The sequence below is a fragment of the Tupaia chinensis genome, unplaced genomic scaffold (genome assembly GCF_000334495.1).
Source record: "Tupaia chinensis unplaced genomic scaffold, TupChi_1.0 Scaffold000023_1, whole genome shotgun sequence".
NCBI classification, from domain to species: domain Eukaryota; kingdom Metazoa; phylum Chordata; class Mammalia; order Scandentia; family Tupaiidae; genus Tupaia; species Tupaia belangeri.
The window spans coordinates 235481-254571 of NW_006159453.1; the positions used below are offsets into that span (position 1 = coordinate 235481).

A 19091-nucleotide genomic window follows, 5' to 3' on the forward strand; every position below is an offset into this window, starting at 1 on the left:
TAGGGAAAAAAACTACCTAATAATTTCCTTGCAACAGTAAAGAATCACTAACTAGTACAATGATATTAAAAATACTCTTTCAGGACCAGCAGTTAGCGTAATGGCTATGTGGCTGGACTCCCGCGTAGTCGACCACGGTTTGCGTCCCGGGCCCGGGGGCTTAACACTCACGGCTGTGCATGCATGCCCAAGATCCCGAGAGGAGAACGGAGGAGAAGGGATTGCGGCATGGCCATCACCCCTGGAGGTGATTTCTCGCTTTCTGTCTCTCTGTCTGTCTCTGTCTGTCTGGCGAGCGCATGCACCCTATAGCGAAAACCTCTAAAAAAAAAAAAAAACAAAAACAAAACCAACTCTTTCACTGAATGATAGTAATTAATTATACCTTATAGGAATATATTCCAAGAAAAGATTCTTGTTCTCTTCATCTTTTATGTGGCAAACTATTAACAGTCACCTCTACTCCGCTACTATTGCTCAGCAGAGCCTGCTCCCAGTATAGAGGTTAAAAATAGCTAATATTTGTTTTCTTAGTTTTTCCACAGCTGGGGCATGGGCAAGTAATCTAATCCTGTCAAAAGCACTCAGGAGGAACTCTGCAGAGGGTTTTCTGAGTAAGTTTCCCTTCCTGGATAAAAAAGTACAGTTGAAAGAGAAGTACTCCCTTTTCTTTGCCTCTAGATGCAATTGTGCTTGGTTGCTTAAGCCGACAGGTGACCATGGGGGCTAAGGCTAAGAAAAAGAGCTAAGATGGTTAAGATTGCAAAGTGGACAGACAGGAGATACAGTCTTGGTGAAATCACTGGCCTATTGACCAACCTAGGAACTATTTCTATTTCTGAGCTCTGCTTTTACAAATGTATATGCTCTGTTACTTGGAACCTCCTAACAATGAATGAGGCATCTTGACTATTCTTTCCAGTCTATTCTCTTCACTTCTTATTTAAATGTCAGTGCTGCCTATTTTATTTATCCTAGGGTTAATAACTTTTAATTTTTTTTCTCTATTTTCAATACCCTTGTCACTACTTCTACCACCTGTTTCCCCCAGTTCTTTATATCTTCTGTCAATTATTTCAAACACATTTCTTCACTGAACAGGAAGACATGGAACTAGAAAATAGAATAGAAAATAGAATCTTAACCTTGTTTTTACATATTAAACAAAAATAGTATTTGTCTCCTTCACAAGATTGTAGGCTCCACAGAAACAAGAATCACTTCATATTCACTTCTATACCTTCAGGACCCTGAACACATCAAGGATAATTTCAATAAACTAGAGTTGAACTCATCTAATTTTCATGGTATTGTTAATGCTTCAAAGAGATCTTGCCACATTTTTGATACTTCTTTCACTCATTACCTCAATAACTTTTGCTTAATAATAATTGTTCAAAAACGTCAGCACATAATAACAAGAATGTTTTGTGCCAACAATTTTTAGAGGAATGAATGACTCATGAGTGTAGGAGTCTATTATTTGTGCAAATGAAAACACGCACACATACATGCATAAACACCCATTAGGTGGAAGATACTAAGGATGCTATTTAAGGCAATTTAAAATTTAATCAACGTAAACACTCCCTAAAATTGCTGAAACCAATTATAAAATCAAAACAAAAATGCAAGCACACTATTAATATACTTTAGAATTCTCAGTTAGCACTGGTGATTAGAATCTTACATCCTGAGTTACACAGTAGAAATTTAATCTAACCTTTGAATTTGTTTATAAAAGGAAAAAAAAAAAACAGGTTGAAAGCTGTAAATATAGGCATGAATTTTTTTAATAATTAATTTTATTTATACATTCATTTATTTTAATTTGACCAGAGACACACACACACACACACACACAGACAAAGAAAGAGAGAGAGAGACAGAGAGAGAAAGAGAAAGTGAGAAAGCAAGCCACCAGGTCCAGACTTGAACCGTGGTCGACCATGTGGGAGTGTCCAGCGTCTTAACCACCATGCCACCTGCTGGTCCCTAGGCATGAATGTTTTTAATCTTAATCTCAAAGCCCTTTTTCTAATAATCACAAACTACACTAATTAACTTAACATGAAAACTCCCTTCAACATAATTTTCAAGTAATACAGTGTCCATCACAGAAACATGGTGGCAAAAATTAAATTACTTGATAACCTGGGGGTTCAAAAGGAATATTTTATATTACAGAATATCATTTAATAGAATGTTTTAAGTAGAGGAGCCTACAGTATTCCATGTAGACACCTTGTTTCTCAAATTACTGTATACGAGAACATTTTTTAAAAACAACATTAGCAAGTTCCTTGGGGGGAAAAATAAATAATTATGCTTTTACAATTTTGCTCTAAAAAGTATTTTCTTTCCTACAGCAAAATGGTCTCTGACTAAGCAGTCTAAAATCAGGAGAATTTAAAGAATTATAGAATCACTGATCAGTAGAAACATTTCATATAATCTAGCTCACTCTCTTCATTTTTCATATGCTTAATATAAAGCCAAGAGAAATCAAGGGCTAAGAAAAAGTTAGAAGTAGAATCTTGGTTTTTCTCAGTCAAATGGTTTTCCAAGGTATTTATTTCTTTCTAACTTCTATCCTTTATTAATATTTTACAGTAACTACTATAAAGTTGAAAAGAATCTCCTGAAATGGTAAGATTTCAGTTTGTATAAGTATCAAGTTATAAAGACAAAAAAAAAAAGAAAAGAAAAATGATCTTGCATCCTCCTCCTCCATTTATACTTTATTGGCTACTATGCAATAAAACCAACATCAAATTATGAACGATAAACTGAAAACCTTTAAACCCAAATAAATGTGAAGTATAATAGAATTTAGGGTTAACCTACTCTATAAAATGTTACACTAACCATGAAAACACTACAACTCACATTATCCATCTGTTTCCAGCACATGTCAAGGTATTGTTGAGCTTTCCGTCCTTCCTGGAGATGCTAATGATAATAACCACCACCGAAAAATAGACAAGATAAAACAAATAAAAGTAATTACATTTAAATACTAAATAAACTCTTAAGTACCAAAAAGGCTCTTTACCTTTTTTTCCCCAAGGTATTAATTATATAACTTTACTAAGACATAGAAAAAGTATAACTCTCCAGAATACATTTACTGGATATTATTTTAATACTTCAGATGTAATCTTTAAAATAAATACAGTGTCTACAAACATACGAATTCTCCTGAATAGGCACTTTGGACAAACATTTTCTATAAAAGGCTGATAAATATTTCAGGATCTGCAAGCCACATAGACTCTATCACAAATGCTCACCTCTGCTGATGAAATGCAAAAGCAGCCAAAAGCAATATATAAGTCAGCGAGTGTGGCTCTATTCCAATAAAACTTTATTTATGAACACTAAGATTTAAATTTCATATAATTTTCACATGCCACAAAGTATTATTTTGATTTTTGCCCCACCATCTAAAAATGTAAATACTATTATTAGGTCATAAGAACCAGGAAACAAAAATGGGAGGTGCTAAATTTTGCAAAGGGTTGTTGTAGTTTGCCAAACCTCAGTCTTAAATCCAAAAGGATCAAAATTAGCAAGAGTATCTTATAGAGAAATTAGAAAAACATTTTATGCTAAACAGATTTTTTTAAAGAACCATGTAATTATTTCTAAGAAAATATTTCATAATCTACTGTGACTAGATAAAAATTGTAATTACCATTTTTCTTTCAGTTTTCAGATCATGAGCATATCTCATTAATTCACCATATACTCTGTGCGCCATTTCTTCTGCTACTACTTCTCGCTGTCCCGCATAGTCATTTAACTCATTGAGGATATTAAAGAAGGCTATACATGAAGTAAACCTGGCAAAAACATATTTTAAAATGATGACACTTTTACTTTCATTTTAACTTCAAATGTTTTTGGTGAGGTATGGATTGAACTTAATTAATACTTAACAAATGTTAACATAACCTAAATCTCATCAACTAATTCTAATTTGAACTGTGCATGGAAAGAATCCTGCATTAAGCTCAAGTTGTACATGTTTATCTTTGAGTGGTCTTTAATGTATAAACAAAAGGATATTTGAGGTCAAAAAAGAATAAGAATACTACCTGCAGGCTCTTTTGGCAAACTGGAATCTCTTAAGTTGCCAACTGACTGGCCTGAGCTTGGGAATGAACTTGGTTGGATTCCTAGGCTTGGCAGCTGAACCTGTTGCAGAGATGATGTGCTTGCTCTCGAGGACAGAACCTGCCAATCATACCACTCAAATGCATCTCGATGGCTGATCTATAGAACAACTTTGCTATCAGCTCTGGACACAGCTGCCTGTATGCATGCCCACATCCTGAATGGAAGTGACCTGCTATTATAGCTGGCACCAAAGCGGGTAGAGGGGTCAAAAATAAGGGTAAAGTTGTGTGTGGAGGGAAGGAGAGAAACAAAGAGAATCACTGTATTAAAACGTATATATCTACTTTGAACACACTGAGGAACACTCTCTTACAGCTGGAATACTGACAGCTCAGTTAGAACTCCACTAACACTAAATCAGAATCCTAGCAACTGACAATTATACACAAAGTTGGTTGCTGGTTGGTTGAAGTCTAGACTCTTGTTTCTACTGTATAAAGCCATCCACATATTACTGTTTAAGACTGCCAAAAAGCTCACAGACAATTCCTAATCTTTTATTCAGGATTCAAAAGCTATCCTGAAAATCTCATTCCATTTCATTATCCCTTTAACCAACCAGTCAAACTGTCTTACTTATAAAAGTAAAGCAAGAATCCAACAAACTGACAATTACAAAATTGAGTGTGAAAAATACCCTTCCTCTTCTGCAGGCTTAATTACTCAAGTAGAATTCTCTACTACATCTTACTTGGAAATCCACATTTCTACTACTCTAGAAAACTGCCAATCAAGCCCACCAAAGTATTTATCTGTATGACAGATAAATAAGTTTCCTCTTTCAAAAACACTGTAATTTTTTTATTAAAAAATTTTTAAAAATATTTATAAAAAAGCTAGCAGTATATTTATTTTACTAAATAATAAAAGGATAAGTACTTTTTAGGTTTTTTTATATCAATATAAACAGGTATATAATTTACCTTGGCTCTTCATCTTTAGATGAACGCTTGGGACAGTACTTCTTAACCAGATTTCTATAGGAAGAAATTTTTTTTTAATTTCACAAAATATACTGTTGTTGAAATTGAAATATTCTAAAAATTTCCAATTTCATTAAATCAAGAATTTCATGGTACAAAACAACTGAAACAACAGAATCATCTACTACCATATCATAACAATATATGATCATTACTTACATACTACACTTTGTTCTTAAAATACTGATACCTGTAAGAGGAAAGTTTATTTCTGTGTTATATGAGTATAATCAATTTGGTTAATTATGCTATAAAATAAGAAAACGGGCAACAAGAAAAGGAGTAATAAAATACAGTAAGCCCTCTATATCCTTGGGTAAGTTCCTCAAAGTATGGTACATGGGGCCAGCAGGTGGCATGGTGGTTGGAGGCACTGGGTTCCCACATGGCTGACTGTGGTTCGAGTCCTGGACCTGGTGGCTTGCTCGCTCTCGCTCTCTCTCTCTCTGTCTGTCCCTCTCTGGTCAAATCGAAATAAACAAATGAATAAATAATAAATAAAATGATTCTTTACAAAAAAAAAAGTATGGTACATAAACCAGGAAAGGTACACAGACTCTTTGTTACCTATCTACCAACAAGCTAACTATAGAAGCTAAGAGTATTAAGCCTTATATTAATATATTTTAACAAAAGCTTTATTAATATTTAAAGCATTGCTGCACTAGTATAACATGTAATTTATAAGTAACTGTACAGGTACATGCTCAAACATTTTTTTACCAGTGATCAATAAAAAGTTCAGAGATTTCTGGTCTAGAAAACCCAAATATATAGACACTTTTATATAAGATAGCTGGATAAAAACAATGGCCCAGCCTCAGTGGCACAGGGCAGCATACTGAACTGTAATGCTAGAAGCCACATGGCCAACTATGGGCTCAGATCCCTGGTTAACCTGAAAACACACCAGTGTGCATACACCCAAAATCCTGATGAGCTGAGGATCCATAGGAAGGGAATCACAGTGTGATCAAAGTCTGTCTTAGGTGCCAAAAGTCTGTCAAAGGTGCCTGCTTATCTCTGCCTTTTTCTGTCTCCAACCCCCACCTCTCATGCAAGCACATGCACTCCCTTTTATGAATAAAATAAAAATTTTAAAATATATAAACGCTTATATGGTAAGAACAATAGAGGGCTCTATAGAGGGGCTCCCTCAGTGGGGGTAGGTGAAATTTCTGATTCTCTGGGAGTCTTAACAGATGAACAAGAATTGGACAAGGAGAAAGCCCGAAGGAATTCTAAGTGGGTTCAATATTGCTAGAAATGCAAATGTAAGCCAAAGAATGGCAAACAGTGAGACTGGAAAGGTAGGCAGAGAACAGAGCAGAAGGCCTTCTAAGTCTTATCAAGAAACTTAAACACTCTTAACCAGTCGTTCTTAATCAAGGATAACTGACATACTACCAAAAATCAGTATTGTAGACTAATCGATTTTTTAATTCAATCAAACATCAGCAAAGCTACTTTATATTTTAATTATTTCAAGTACTGGGCTTGAAAGATGTGAGTCATGGCTAACAAACTAGTAATTATGCATAACCTACAGTTCTTTCTAAAAGACACTCAAGAAAGATGATGAGAAAAACAATGAATATGAGTTCATTAAAAACAGACAAATCCACAAAGACAGAAAATAAACTAGTGGGTGCCTATGCGTGGGGGAGGAGGAAATGAGCCAATGGGTACAGGTTTCTTTTGGGGATGATGAAAATGTCCTAATACTTGATAGTGGTGATGAATGTACAACTTTGTGACTAAACTAAAACCAATGAACTGTATACGTTTAAGGGTGATTTTTTTGGCATTTCAATTATACCTCAACAAAGCTATTATTAGAGAAAGAATAGCTTTTAGGCAAGCAGTCTATCTGCCACAGATATCTCAAATTCAACCTAAAACAGAATTTTATCATCTTTTACAAATCTTATTTCTCCCCGACAGAGGTTTTTTTTTTTTTTTTTTTCCTTAGAGCACATGTGCTTGCCAAAGAGAGAGACAGAGATAGAGAGAGGGAAAGTAAGAAATCACCTCCCAGGATGGATGGCCACACCACAATTCCTTCTCCTCCCTTGTCCTCCTGGGATCTTGGGCACACACAAACAGGCGCCAGTTGTGAGTTTCAAGCCACTAGGCCCAGTGCTTGAACTGCCATGTGGAAGTCAAGTGATATAACTGCTATACCATCTGCTGGCCCCTACAAATCTTACTCTTTTCTCACATTAATGGCAAAACCATCGATCTAGCATCTAAATATTTAAGTTAAAAATGTGGGGGACCAGCAGTTAGCGTAATGACTATGTCGCTGGACTCCCACGTAGTCAACTGCAGTTCGCGTCCTGGACCCGGTGGCTTAAATCTCACGCTGGGCACATGTGTGTGAGTGCCCAAGATCCCGAGAGGAGAATGGAGGAAGGGATTGTGGCGTGGCCATCCCCCCAGAGGGTGATTTCTCACTTTCTGTCTGTCTGTCTCTGTCTGTCTGGCGAGCGCACGCGCCCTATAGCAAAAACTTCTCCAAAAACAAAAAGTGGAAATATCCTATATTCTGTTTCTCCCACCTTAAGGTGTTTAAGTCCCACAGATTATAGTTGTTAATTAACTCTTTAATTGGTAATTTTTATAATAAAAAGGAGGGAAAACTGCATAAGAAGGTGGCCCTTCTTGACACTTTTTCTTTCTTTCTTTCTTCTTCTTTTTTTTTTTTTTTTTTAGATGTTTTTGCTATAGGGCGCATGCGCTTGCCAGAAAGATAGAATGTTAACTGTGTTGTCAAGGCTGACCTTGAACTCATGATTCTCCTACCTCAGCCTCTGGATACCTGAAACGGTAGGCATATGCTATGTGCTCAGCTCTTCTTTGTACTTTTTTATTGCTTTGAGGTACTGATTTGGCCCAGGCCCATTAATTCAAGCCAGTGAAAGTCAATCCTAAAACTTCTGTAATAATTCTTAGGAAGACATTCTCTTTCTGCTGAAGTTATTAAATTTACAGGACATAATCCTGGAGCCATGGAAGAAGAGCCTACTTGAGAAGTAAAACAAAAGAGAGGAAAGTAAAGCCAAGAGAAGAAAGAGGCAGGTCTTTAAACACTTCTCTGAGTAACCTGGATCCCTGAACTTGTTAGTTACATAAGCCAATAAAGTCCTTTCTTCGTTTAAACTGATCTAACTTGCACTTCTGACACTTAAAAGAATTCTGACTTTTGGGACCGGCAGATAGCATAATGGTTACGTTGCTGGACTCCCAAAGTCATGCTCGTGTTCTGGACCTGGTGGCTTAAAACTCAACACAGGTGAGTGCATGTGTGTGCATGCCCAAAATCCTGAGAGAAGAATGGAGGAGAAGGGATCATAGTGTGGTCATCCCCCCTAGAAGGGATGATATCTTGCTTTCTGTCTGTCTTTCCAGCGAGCGTGTGTGCCCCATACGGGGGGGAAAAAAAATTCTCTCTTAAAAAAAAAAAGAATTCTGCCTACTAGAGGTTAAAACCACAAAAGTGATGATATAATTTAAACACAGCCTGAGGCCCAGCCACGCTGGTGCAGACAACAGCACACAGCTTGCACAGTAAGAAGCCCAGATTCAGATTCTGTGTCAACAAGAAAAATGCTAGGCATGCCCATGATCCTAGCTGGCTGGGAGGCTGTGGGGAGGATCACAGCATGAACAGACCCTGCCAAGGGTATAGCCCTTTCATAGAAGAAGTTTTTCAAATGTTAAAAACTAATATAGTTCAGCCAGTGGACTGGTGGTTAAGGGAGCTGGTTCCCACAATGCCAATCTCATGGTCTGAATCATGGATTAGGTGATATGAAAAAAAGGGAACAGCAGTTGGCGTAATGCCTGTCTCTGGACTCCCATGTAGTCGACCACGGTTCGCATCCTGGACCCGGTGGCTTAAAACTCATGCTGGGTGCATGTGCGTGTGTGCCTAGGATCCCGAGAGGAGAATGGAGGAGAAGGGATTGTGGTGTGGCCATCCCCTCTGGGGGCTTGATTTCTCGCTTTCTGTCTCTCTGTCTCTGTCTGTAAGGCGAGCGCACGTGCCCTATATAGCAAAAACCTCTTCAAAAAAAAAAGAAAGAAAGAAAAACATACCAGGCATGTGTACATGCATGCACAAAATCCAGAGAGGAAGAAATGGAGGAGAAGGGATTACCGCATGACCACGCCCCATGAAGAATGCTCTCTCATGCTTTATTTTTGTCTGGCAAGTGCCCAGTCTTCTGGCAAAATCTATTTTTTAATTAAAAATAATACAGCAAAATTAACACTAATTTGAACACTGGCTTCTGGGAGAAAGAACACATATAATGTAAGAGGAAAGAGGAAGGAAAGTAACTTTACCTTGAGCATGCAGGGTTAGTTCTAAGCACCTTTTTTTCAAGGTTTTGCCTCCCCACCCCATAGAGCACATGCACTCACCAGAGAGACAGTAAGAGGGAAAGTGAGAAACTACCACTCAGGGTGGATGGCCATGTCACAGTCCCCTCCTCTCCATTATCCTGGGGTTTGGGGCATGCACACACACCCACTCAATGTGATTTTCAAGCTGCTGGGACTCGATTCTTGTTCAACATGCTATAACCACTATGCAACCTGCTGGCCCCTCTGGGCTACTTGTTTTCCTTTTTAATTATTTTGTTTAACTTTATTTATTTCAATTTGACTGGAGAGGGACAGAGTGAGAGAGAGGGAAAGTGAGAAAGCGAGCGGCCTGCCAGGTCTAGGACTCGAACTGCTATCGGCCGTGTGGGAGTCCAGCACTCCTAACCACCAGGCCATCTGCCGGCCGCCCCTCCAGGTTACTTTTTAAAAACTCTCTCCTGCCTGCCTCACACATCTGTAGATATTCTTCCATAACCCCAAATCTCCAGAACCCATAGATAACATATAAAAGTCACCCCACAGGGACCAGTAGGTGACATGGTAGTTAAGGTGCTGGACTCCCACATGGTCAACCATGGTTTGAGTACTGAACTTGGCAGCTTGCTTTCTTACTTTCTCTCTCTCTGGTGGTAAATTTTAAAAAAATAATAATTAATAAAAGTAAATAAACAGTTCTTAAAAAAAAAAAGTCACTACATATTCCATTCAAATCAACCCTATCACAAAAAAACTACAACATGGCCCACACGTTGTTCTGTTTTCCAACAAATCAAAACTTCTAGTCTAGAAATACATATACTCTGGAAGAAGAAATATCAAATGATTAATAGTACTCATTTCTGGGGCCAGCAGGTGGCATGTTGATTAAGGCGCTAGATTCGCCATGGCTGACCTCAGTTCGAGTGTCAAACCTGGTGGCTTAAAAATCATAACAAATAAACAGATTTTTTCAAGTGAAATTTAAAAAAATACTTCTATGGACAGGAGATAAGAAAATACTCTAATTTAAATGAGTTACAATGATCATACACTTTTTTTTTAAATAAAAACATACAAAAATGATTTACTCCCTCAAGGCAGCTGAACTTAGTTGGATCTCCTAAGGAAATAGTCTAAAGTCAGCTAAATATCATACCAAGGAGTAAAGGGTTAAACAAGTCCCACAAATCTCTGCTTTGTAGTATGAATACATTACTAGTACAAATAAATCTCAAACTGGCTTGTCTTAAATATAAAGTAGTCAAGGTTGTTTCTAGACTATAAATATTTTAGGCAATTCATCTCTCTCAAGAAATCTGCCCCTAAATGTCAGTCCCCCTAGGCTATTCTTTTTTTTTTTTTTCTTTTGCCAGAGGGCACCGGTACTTGCCAGAGGAAAGAGAAACAGATAAAGAAAGGGAAGAAGTACCCCCAGTCAGGTGTCAGGTGTGGTCACGCAGCAATCCCTTCTCTTCTGTTTCTCCATCCCTGTCAGGATTTGGGGCACACATGCAAATGTACCCTAGGTGGTTTTCAAGCCATCAGGGTGGGATATGAACCATGGTCAGTAAGTGGCTTGGTCCCCCTAGGTTATTCTTTTTCAGAACTTTCTCTTCTCTTCTAAACCCACATTTCTTCAAGTTACCAATTATGATAGCAGTTCATATAGAAGACATGTTTTTAATAGTGTGTTATAAATCCGGAGTTAAATGGGCCACCCCCAGGACCTGGTGATTAAGGGAGCCACATCATAGATGGACTACCACCTTTCGAATCCCAACCCCAACAGCATGAAAAACACGCTGGGCACGTATGTGTGCATACATGCTCAAAATTCCAACAGGACAGAAAAATGGAGAAGGGACTGTGGTGAGACTATACTCCATTGAGGACTGCTTTTCCCCTCTCCCTGAAGAACACACACACTCTGGCCAATTTTTAAAAATAAATTAATTAACTGAATCATTAAGGGACCAGCAGTTGGCGTAATGGCTATGTCGTTGGACTCCCATGTAGTCGAAAATAGTTTAAGTACCAGACCCGGTGGCTTAAATTCACACCAGGCACGTGTGTGTGCGTGTCTAAGATCCCAAGAGGAGAATGGAGAAGGGATTGCAGGGTGGCCATCCCCACCAGAAGGTGATTTCTTGCTTTCTGTCTCTGTCTTTCTGGTGAACGCATGCATGTCCCCTATAGTAAAAACCAACTATAGCAAACGCCTATCAAAAAAAAAAAAAAAAAAAAATCAGTAGTATATTGAAATACAAAGTGCCATACATACACAGTACACATTAGAAAAATTATAAGAAATGTCATAGATATGTTGGTACTTTGTTTCAGGATGTGTGCCTATGTGTGTGTTCACTCATGTTTCTAGGTACCTTAAAATTCCAAGTACCTCAGGATCTTGCACTCTGGATACAAAGAAACTAATGTTCCTTCAGTGGTCTGAGGAGGCTTCTTTTTTATTTAACTTTATTTATTATTATCATTATTATTTTCCAGTTTGATCAGAGAGAGACAGAGAGAGACAGAGAAAGTGAGAAGGCAAGCCACTAGGTCCGAGACTTGAACTGTGGTTGGCCATGTGGGAGTCCAGCGCCCCTATCCACCATGCCACCTGCCCGCCCCAAGAAGAAAGCCTGAGGAGGCTTCTTAATTTAATGGTTATTAGTTATCTCTAAAGATTACAATAGTTTATAATTGGTCATATACGTAATTTTAACTGTTATTCTACTTAATATATATTTAAATGGTTGATTCTGATCTTTTTTATCCATTTTAGTTTTATCATGTTTACATTCATTTTTGGGTTTTAGTGAAAATTATAAAATATTCCAAATACCTTCGCGAAAAAAATTTTTTTAGAGTTTTGCATAGGGCACATGCACTCACTGAAGACACAAAGAGAAAATGAGAAATCATATATCTCCCTCCCCCATGGCCGTGCCATGTCCCTTTCCCTCCATTCTCCTCATGGGATTTTGGGCATGCATGCACATGCGTCCAGTGTGAGTTTCAAGCTGTGGGATTCAGGACTCAAACTGCGTTCAACCATGTGGGAGTCCCAAGTCCAGCACTGTAACCACTACATCACCTGCTGGCACCACCTTCTCAAAATTTAATTTGGTTTCTTTTTCTTTCTCTTTTTAAAAATTACTTTGCCAGAGGACACATGCATTCAATGGAAAGAGACAGAGAGTGACAGTGAGGGAAGGTAAGAAAGCACCACACACACACACACACACACACACACACACACAGACACAGACACACAGACACACACCCTATCCTGGGATAGTCATACCACAATTCCTTCTCCATTTCTCCTTTCAGGATTTTGGGCAAGCAAGTATATGTGCCCAGTGTGCTTCTCAAGGCACCAGGTCTAGGATTTAAACCACAGTCAGCCATGTGGGATCCAGACACCTTCACCACCAAACCACTGGCTGGCGCAGTGTCATTTGAAGCAGTGAAGCAGGAGCACCTCCATTTTGAACTCCTTTGTATAAGGGAAACTAGCTTTCTCCTTTTGCCTAGAATAAAACGTTTTTTTGTTTTTTTTTGTTGTTGTTGTTGTTGTTTTTCCAGAAAGACAGAGAGAGACAAAAAGAGAGAAATCACCCCCCAGAGGGGATGGCCACGCTGCAATCCCTTCTCCTGCATTCTCCTCTTGGGATTTTGGGCACAGATGCACACGTGCCCAGCATTGAGTTTAAGCCACCAAGTGTGGGACTAGAACCGTGGTGAGCTACATGGGAGTCCAGTGACATAGCCATTACGCTAACTGCTGTTCCCCCATTCATTTATTTTTTAATTTGACCAGAGAGACAGAGGGTGAGAGCGAGAGAGAGGAAGGGCTGTGAGGGTTTTTAAGAGACATGAGTCCTCTCGCAGTCGCCGGCCTATTAATCTATAAAACGCGAATAAATTTGGTTATGTCTGGATGTCCTCTCGTTTCTCGCTAATTAGACTATAACACGTTAACACTATGTTTTGCAATTAAATCTTTTTTTTTGGAGAGGTTTTCACTATAGGGCACGTGCGCTCGCCAGACAGAGAGAGACATAGAGACAGAAAGAGAGAAATCACCCCCCAGGGGGGATGGTCACGCCTCAATCCCTTCTCCTCCATTCTCCTCTCGGGATCTTGGGCACGCACGCACACGCGCCCGGCATGAGTTTTAAGCCACCGGGTCCGGGACACGAACCGCGGTCAAATACGTGGGAAGCCAGTGACATAGCCATTATGCTAACTGTTGGTTCCCTACAATTAAATCTTGAACATAAGACACCTAAAAAAATTTTAAAGGCTGGAACCAGCAGATGACATAAAGTTACACTGCTGAACTCCCACATATTTGACTGCAATTCAAGTCCCAGACCCTGTGGCTTAAAACTCACATCACGCGCATGGGCGTGCATGCCCAAAATCCCAAGGGGAGACTAGAAATCTCCCCTGGGAGGTGATTTTTCACTTTCTTTCTCTCCATCTCTCTCTGGTGAGCACATGTGCCCTATAGCAAAAACCTCTCTAAAAAAATAAAACTTAAAGGCTAAGAATTACCTTTACACCTATTTAACCTTTCAACATCTGAGAGGCTCTGAGTTCTAATTATTACTTAACCAGTGATCAGTATCCTCTTTATTTATAACATGGGATATAAATCATACTATTTCTTCTAGCAAAAGGTAGTAATAGAAGAGACCTCAGATTAACTGACTAGTATTTCCTTAAACTGCCCTGCCTATATCTAATGATTAACATATTTAAGAGCTGCCAGATTAACATAAGTGGCTGTATTTGTGGGCTCAGTTAAGTGATTAGAGATGGAAAAGTGAATCCAACTGGGCCAGAAAGCTCCCTTCCTGGACCTGTTAAGACATTGAACCTGATGTAGCTCTAAGACCAGTCTGGGAACTGAAACTCTTAAGACATAAAACTGCCAAAGTTGGTGACTGCGTTTCCTGCCATGTGGAGAAAGCAGTTTGGGCTGAAAGAAAGCCACCAACCCAACAAAAGAAGTCAAAAAAAAAAAAAAAAAGATAAAGGACTCGGGCTGTGTTTCAGATACTGGCTTTTTCTTTTTCTTCCTATGACCTAGTCGTATTCCAAGCCTCCTAACAGTTTAACTATTCAACCTCTCTTGAACTAAATAAGACAATAAAAAGTTACCAATAAATAAGTCGTTAAATTACTCTTGTCAATAAATCCCCCATTATGGTTGAATTAACTTAAACTGGAGTTTACATCACTCACAACCAAGAATCTTCTCTCATTTAGTGGACAATTAAACATAAAAGACACACATATGCAAAAGTATAGTCATCCCCTTATCTAAAACCATAGAAAAAAATTAACTCAAAATTCATCAAAGACCTAAAATGTAAGACCCAAAACTATAAAGCTCTTACAAGAAAACATACAAGAAAAGCTTCATGATACTGGATGGCTTGGCAATGATTTTTTGAATATGATACCAAAAACATAAGTATCAAAAATAAAAATAGAGGATCAGATTTGGATACATGTGTAAGGATATGTCAGCTGTGCTAGCTAGTGGATATACTTAGACTAATTGAGTTCATTGGTAGAACAATTGAATGGGGGGGGGCGGAAGGCATTGAGGGCAATCATGAATGTCAGGGACAATGGAGGAGGAAGATGGGACATGGCAGAGGGTGGGGATGGGGAACCTAGGATGGCAAAACAAAAGGCAAGGTATGCAGGACACAAAAATTGGGAAATCATTTGCTGAAAACATATATGTTGATGTGCTTGATTGAGCCAATGCACAGTGTATTTTGGATGGAAAATTCATATGTGTGTTGTGATGAGAAAAAAAAAATTTATAATAAAAAAAATAATAAAAAAATAAAATAAAATAAAAATAGATAAACTAGACTACATCAAAATTTAAAACTACATACATCAAAGGACATAATCATCACAATAAAAAAGGCAGCCTAGAGAAGGTGAGAAAGAATTGGTAAATCATCTATTTGATGAGGAGGTAACATCCACAATATATAGGGACCAGCAGTTGGCAAAATGGCTATGTCGCTGGACTCCCATGTAGTAGACAGTGGTTTGAGTCCTAGACCCAGTGGCTTAAACTCATGTCAGGGATGTTTGCGGGTGTGCCCAAGATCCGAGAGGAGAATGGAGGAGAAGGGATTGGGGCGTGGCCATCCCCTCCTGTCTCTCTCTGTCTTTCTATAGCAAAAACCCTCTCAAAAAAAAAAAAAAAAAAAAAAAAAAGAATATATAAAGAACTCAACTACAAAAAGTCAAACAACTCTGTTTAAAAATGGACAAAGAGGGGAGCCAGCAGGTGATGATGATTAAGACACTGAACTTCCACATGGCTGACTTAAGTTTGAGTGCCATATCTGGTGACTTGAGAATCACACTGGGTATGAGTGCATGTGTGCTCAAAATCTTGAGAGAACAGAGGAGAAAGGGTTGCAGCATGGCTTATTCCCCCGGCGGGTGATTCCTCACCTTCCCTCTCTTTCTCTCTGTCTCCAGTGACTGTCTTATAGCAAAATTATTTTCTAAAAAGCAAAGAACTTGAATAGACATTTCACCAAAGACACACTAATCAATGGCCAATAGGTATATAAAAAGGTGCTCAACTCACTAATCATTATGGAAATACAAATCAGAACCACAATGATATACTACCTTATACCCATTAGAATGACTGGTATCAAAACAACAGAAAAAGAACAAGTACTAGCAAGGAAACTGGACTCTGTGTATTGCTAGTGAAAACGTAAAATCTGTTAGCCACTGTGGAAAACAGTATGGCAACTCCTCAAATAAATAAATAAATAAAAATAAAAAACAGCTAACATACAATTACCATATGATCCAGCCATTACTTTTCTAGATATACTAAAAAGAACTCAAAACAGGGACTCAAATCATTTGTACATCATTTTCAAAGCATTATTCACAATAGCCAAAAGGTGAAAACAAGCCAAATGTCCATCAAGAGATGAATGGGTAAATGAAATGTGTGGAATATACACACAATGGAATATTATTCAGCCTTAAAAAGGAAGGAAATTCTGGCACATGTTCTGATATTTATAAAAGTTCTGACACCTCACTGGTACTTTAGGAAAATGTATCAATATGCACAAAGCACTCATAATAGAGTTGAAACATTAGGTACTACAGTAAAGAATAAATAGTGTTTATTTTCAGAAAGTTGTTACAAAGATGGGTCCCCTGGGTTCTTTTGAAACTAAACAGTGAGGGAAATGGCAAATTATGATAAAAAGGCACAATAAAGTAAACAGTAAATAGAAAGCAGAGACTAGTTATATTTGGGTCATTCTATATCTAAGCTTATCCTAAATATTTAGGGCAGCTCTTAACCTCATCACAAAGACATACACAATACCAAACTCCATTATGGATTTAAAGCAGTACATAGTCAAAAATTCAACATATGATCAGAGATTCTAACTTCTATACTAAACCCAAACACAAATCAGATATTATTCATTCAGCTTATATTCACTCGGTTCTAACTGTACCAGCTATATTGTCAAGCTTGGTATAGATATAGAAATACGAATAATATAGGTCCTCTCTCTCTCTCTCTCTTTCTCTCTGTGTCAAATGCACAATTCAAGTCCCAGCCAGATCGGACGGCTTGAAAAACATGCTGGGCACGTGTGTGCACGTGCTCAAAATCCCCAGAGGAAGATGGAGAAGGGATTATGGCCATGGTACTATTTATGCACCACTAACAGCTGGGCTTGGGAGTGCTTTCTCACTTTCTCTTTCTCTCACGCTTTCCCTCCCTCTCTGTTTCCTGAGGGTGCCATGCTCTATAGCAAAAGAGTAAACAATAAAATAAAATTTAAATAGTAATTCAGAGAGATTCTGCTCTAAGTAGCTTGTAGGCTTCCTGTCCTCTGCTTTATTTCTCTCCCAACAGTATAACACACTGCTGCATGTGAACCAAACTGTAGGCTCTGCATGGAGACTGGAGAATGTAATTTCATACAGCAATACCTCTGTGATAGACCTTAATACTATAATTATTTTTAACAGAAAAAAATAAACTTATATACCTATCATATATAGAGAGCTTCTTCATTTAAATCATGACTGGTTTCAGCTGTTTATGTCTTTCCAAACAAAAATCAACCCAAGTGATTTGAAGCCACCACTTAAGCATCAATCAAAATGCACATAATTCAATTGTCTATAACCATGTCTTCAGACATGACTGGATGTTTTATCTTCTATTTATTCCCATTCTCAAATCAATAGTTAAAAATCAATCAAAACCAAAACAAAGTTAAATTAAAGCCTAAAAGAGCCAGCCCTGTAGCACAATGGTTAGGCTCCACACATTAGGAGTCAGATTCCACATGACCAACCATGGTTCAAATTCCAGCCCCAATGGTTTGAAAAACATGCTGGGCATATGTGCATGCATGCCCAAAATGATCCTGTCAGATGGAGACGAAGGAAGAAGTATTCTGGTGCAACCACATCCCCTTAGAGGATTCTCTCTCTCTCTTTTTTTTTTTTAGTATGTATGTATGTATTTATTTATTTATTTCTATTTGTTATTATTATCATTTTTAAATTTTTGACCAGAGAGACACAGAAAGAAAGAAAGGGAAAGTGAGAAAGCAAGCCTCCAGGTCCAGGACTCGAACCATGGTCAGCGATGTGGGAATCCAGCACTCAGGATACTCTCTCTTTTTGAGTGCCCAAAATCTCAACAGAATGAAGAAATGGAGAAGGAATTGCAATGATGTGACCATGCTCAGTTGAGGGATGCTTTCTCTTGTTCTGTCTCTCTCTGGTGAGCACTCACACTCTCTGATAAATTTTTAAAAGAAAGAAAAAAAAATCCAGGGGGTACAAAAGACTAACTGATATTTTAAATCTTGCAATATATTAAATATATCAATGTTTAATATCCTGAATACAGTTATTACTTAAAAGGGAAAAAGTGCTGCCTCACTGTGAAAGAAATTATCCTCTGCAGTAATAAAATTAAGAGGAGTTAACCGAAAGAATTCTTCCAATTAAAGAACAGGAAATAAACAAGGCAAGCATCTTCCCTTTGCACAAAGATACTATAAACATAAGCTAATACTTTGGTTACTAAGTATTCATCCAAAAAATAAAATCTAAATTCAGAGGGAGGAGAATAGATGGTGTCAAATTAAACATGCCTCTTTACAATTCTTCCTTTTTTCAAATACCTCAACATCTTCCAATAATCCTACTATTGTTGAGAACCACTATTATGGGGACCAGCAGTTAGCATAATGGCTATGTTGCTGGACTCCCACGTAGTCGACCGCGGTTCGAGTCCTGGACCCAGTGGCTTAAACTCACGCCGGGTGTGTGTACGTGTGTGCCCAAGATCCCGAGAGGAGAATGGAAGAGAAGGGATTGCGGAGTGGCCATCCCCCCTGGGGGGGTGATTTCTCGCTTTCTGTCTCTCTGTCTCTCTCTGTCTGGTGAGCGCACACGCCCTATAGCAAAAACCTCTCCAAAAAAAGAAAAAAA

At 38.3% G+C, this 19091-nt stretch overlaps 1 protein-coding gene across 1 annotated transcript in view; it reads right to left on the reverse strand.

The window, feature by feature from the left end:
- The window catches only part of FNBP1L (formin binding protein 1 like), a 63336-nt gene that overhangs the window by 34565 nt on the left and 9680 nt on the right, over positions 1-19091 (reverse strand). Inside the window, exons 3-5 of the mRNA XM_027770625.1 lie at positions 5106-5159; positions 3698-3845; positions 2890-2952 (exon numbers count right to left, since the gene is read on the reverse strand). Of these exons, the coding sequence (XP_027626426.1) occupies positions 2890-2952; positions 3698-3845; positions 5106-5159 (265 nt within the window). The remainder of the gene's footprint in view (positions 1-2889; positions 2953-3697; positions 3846-5105; positions 5160-19091) is intronic.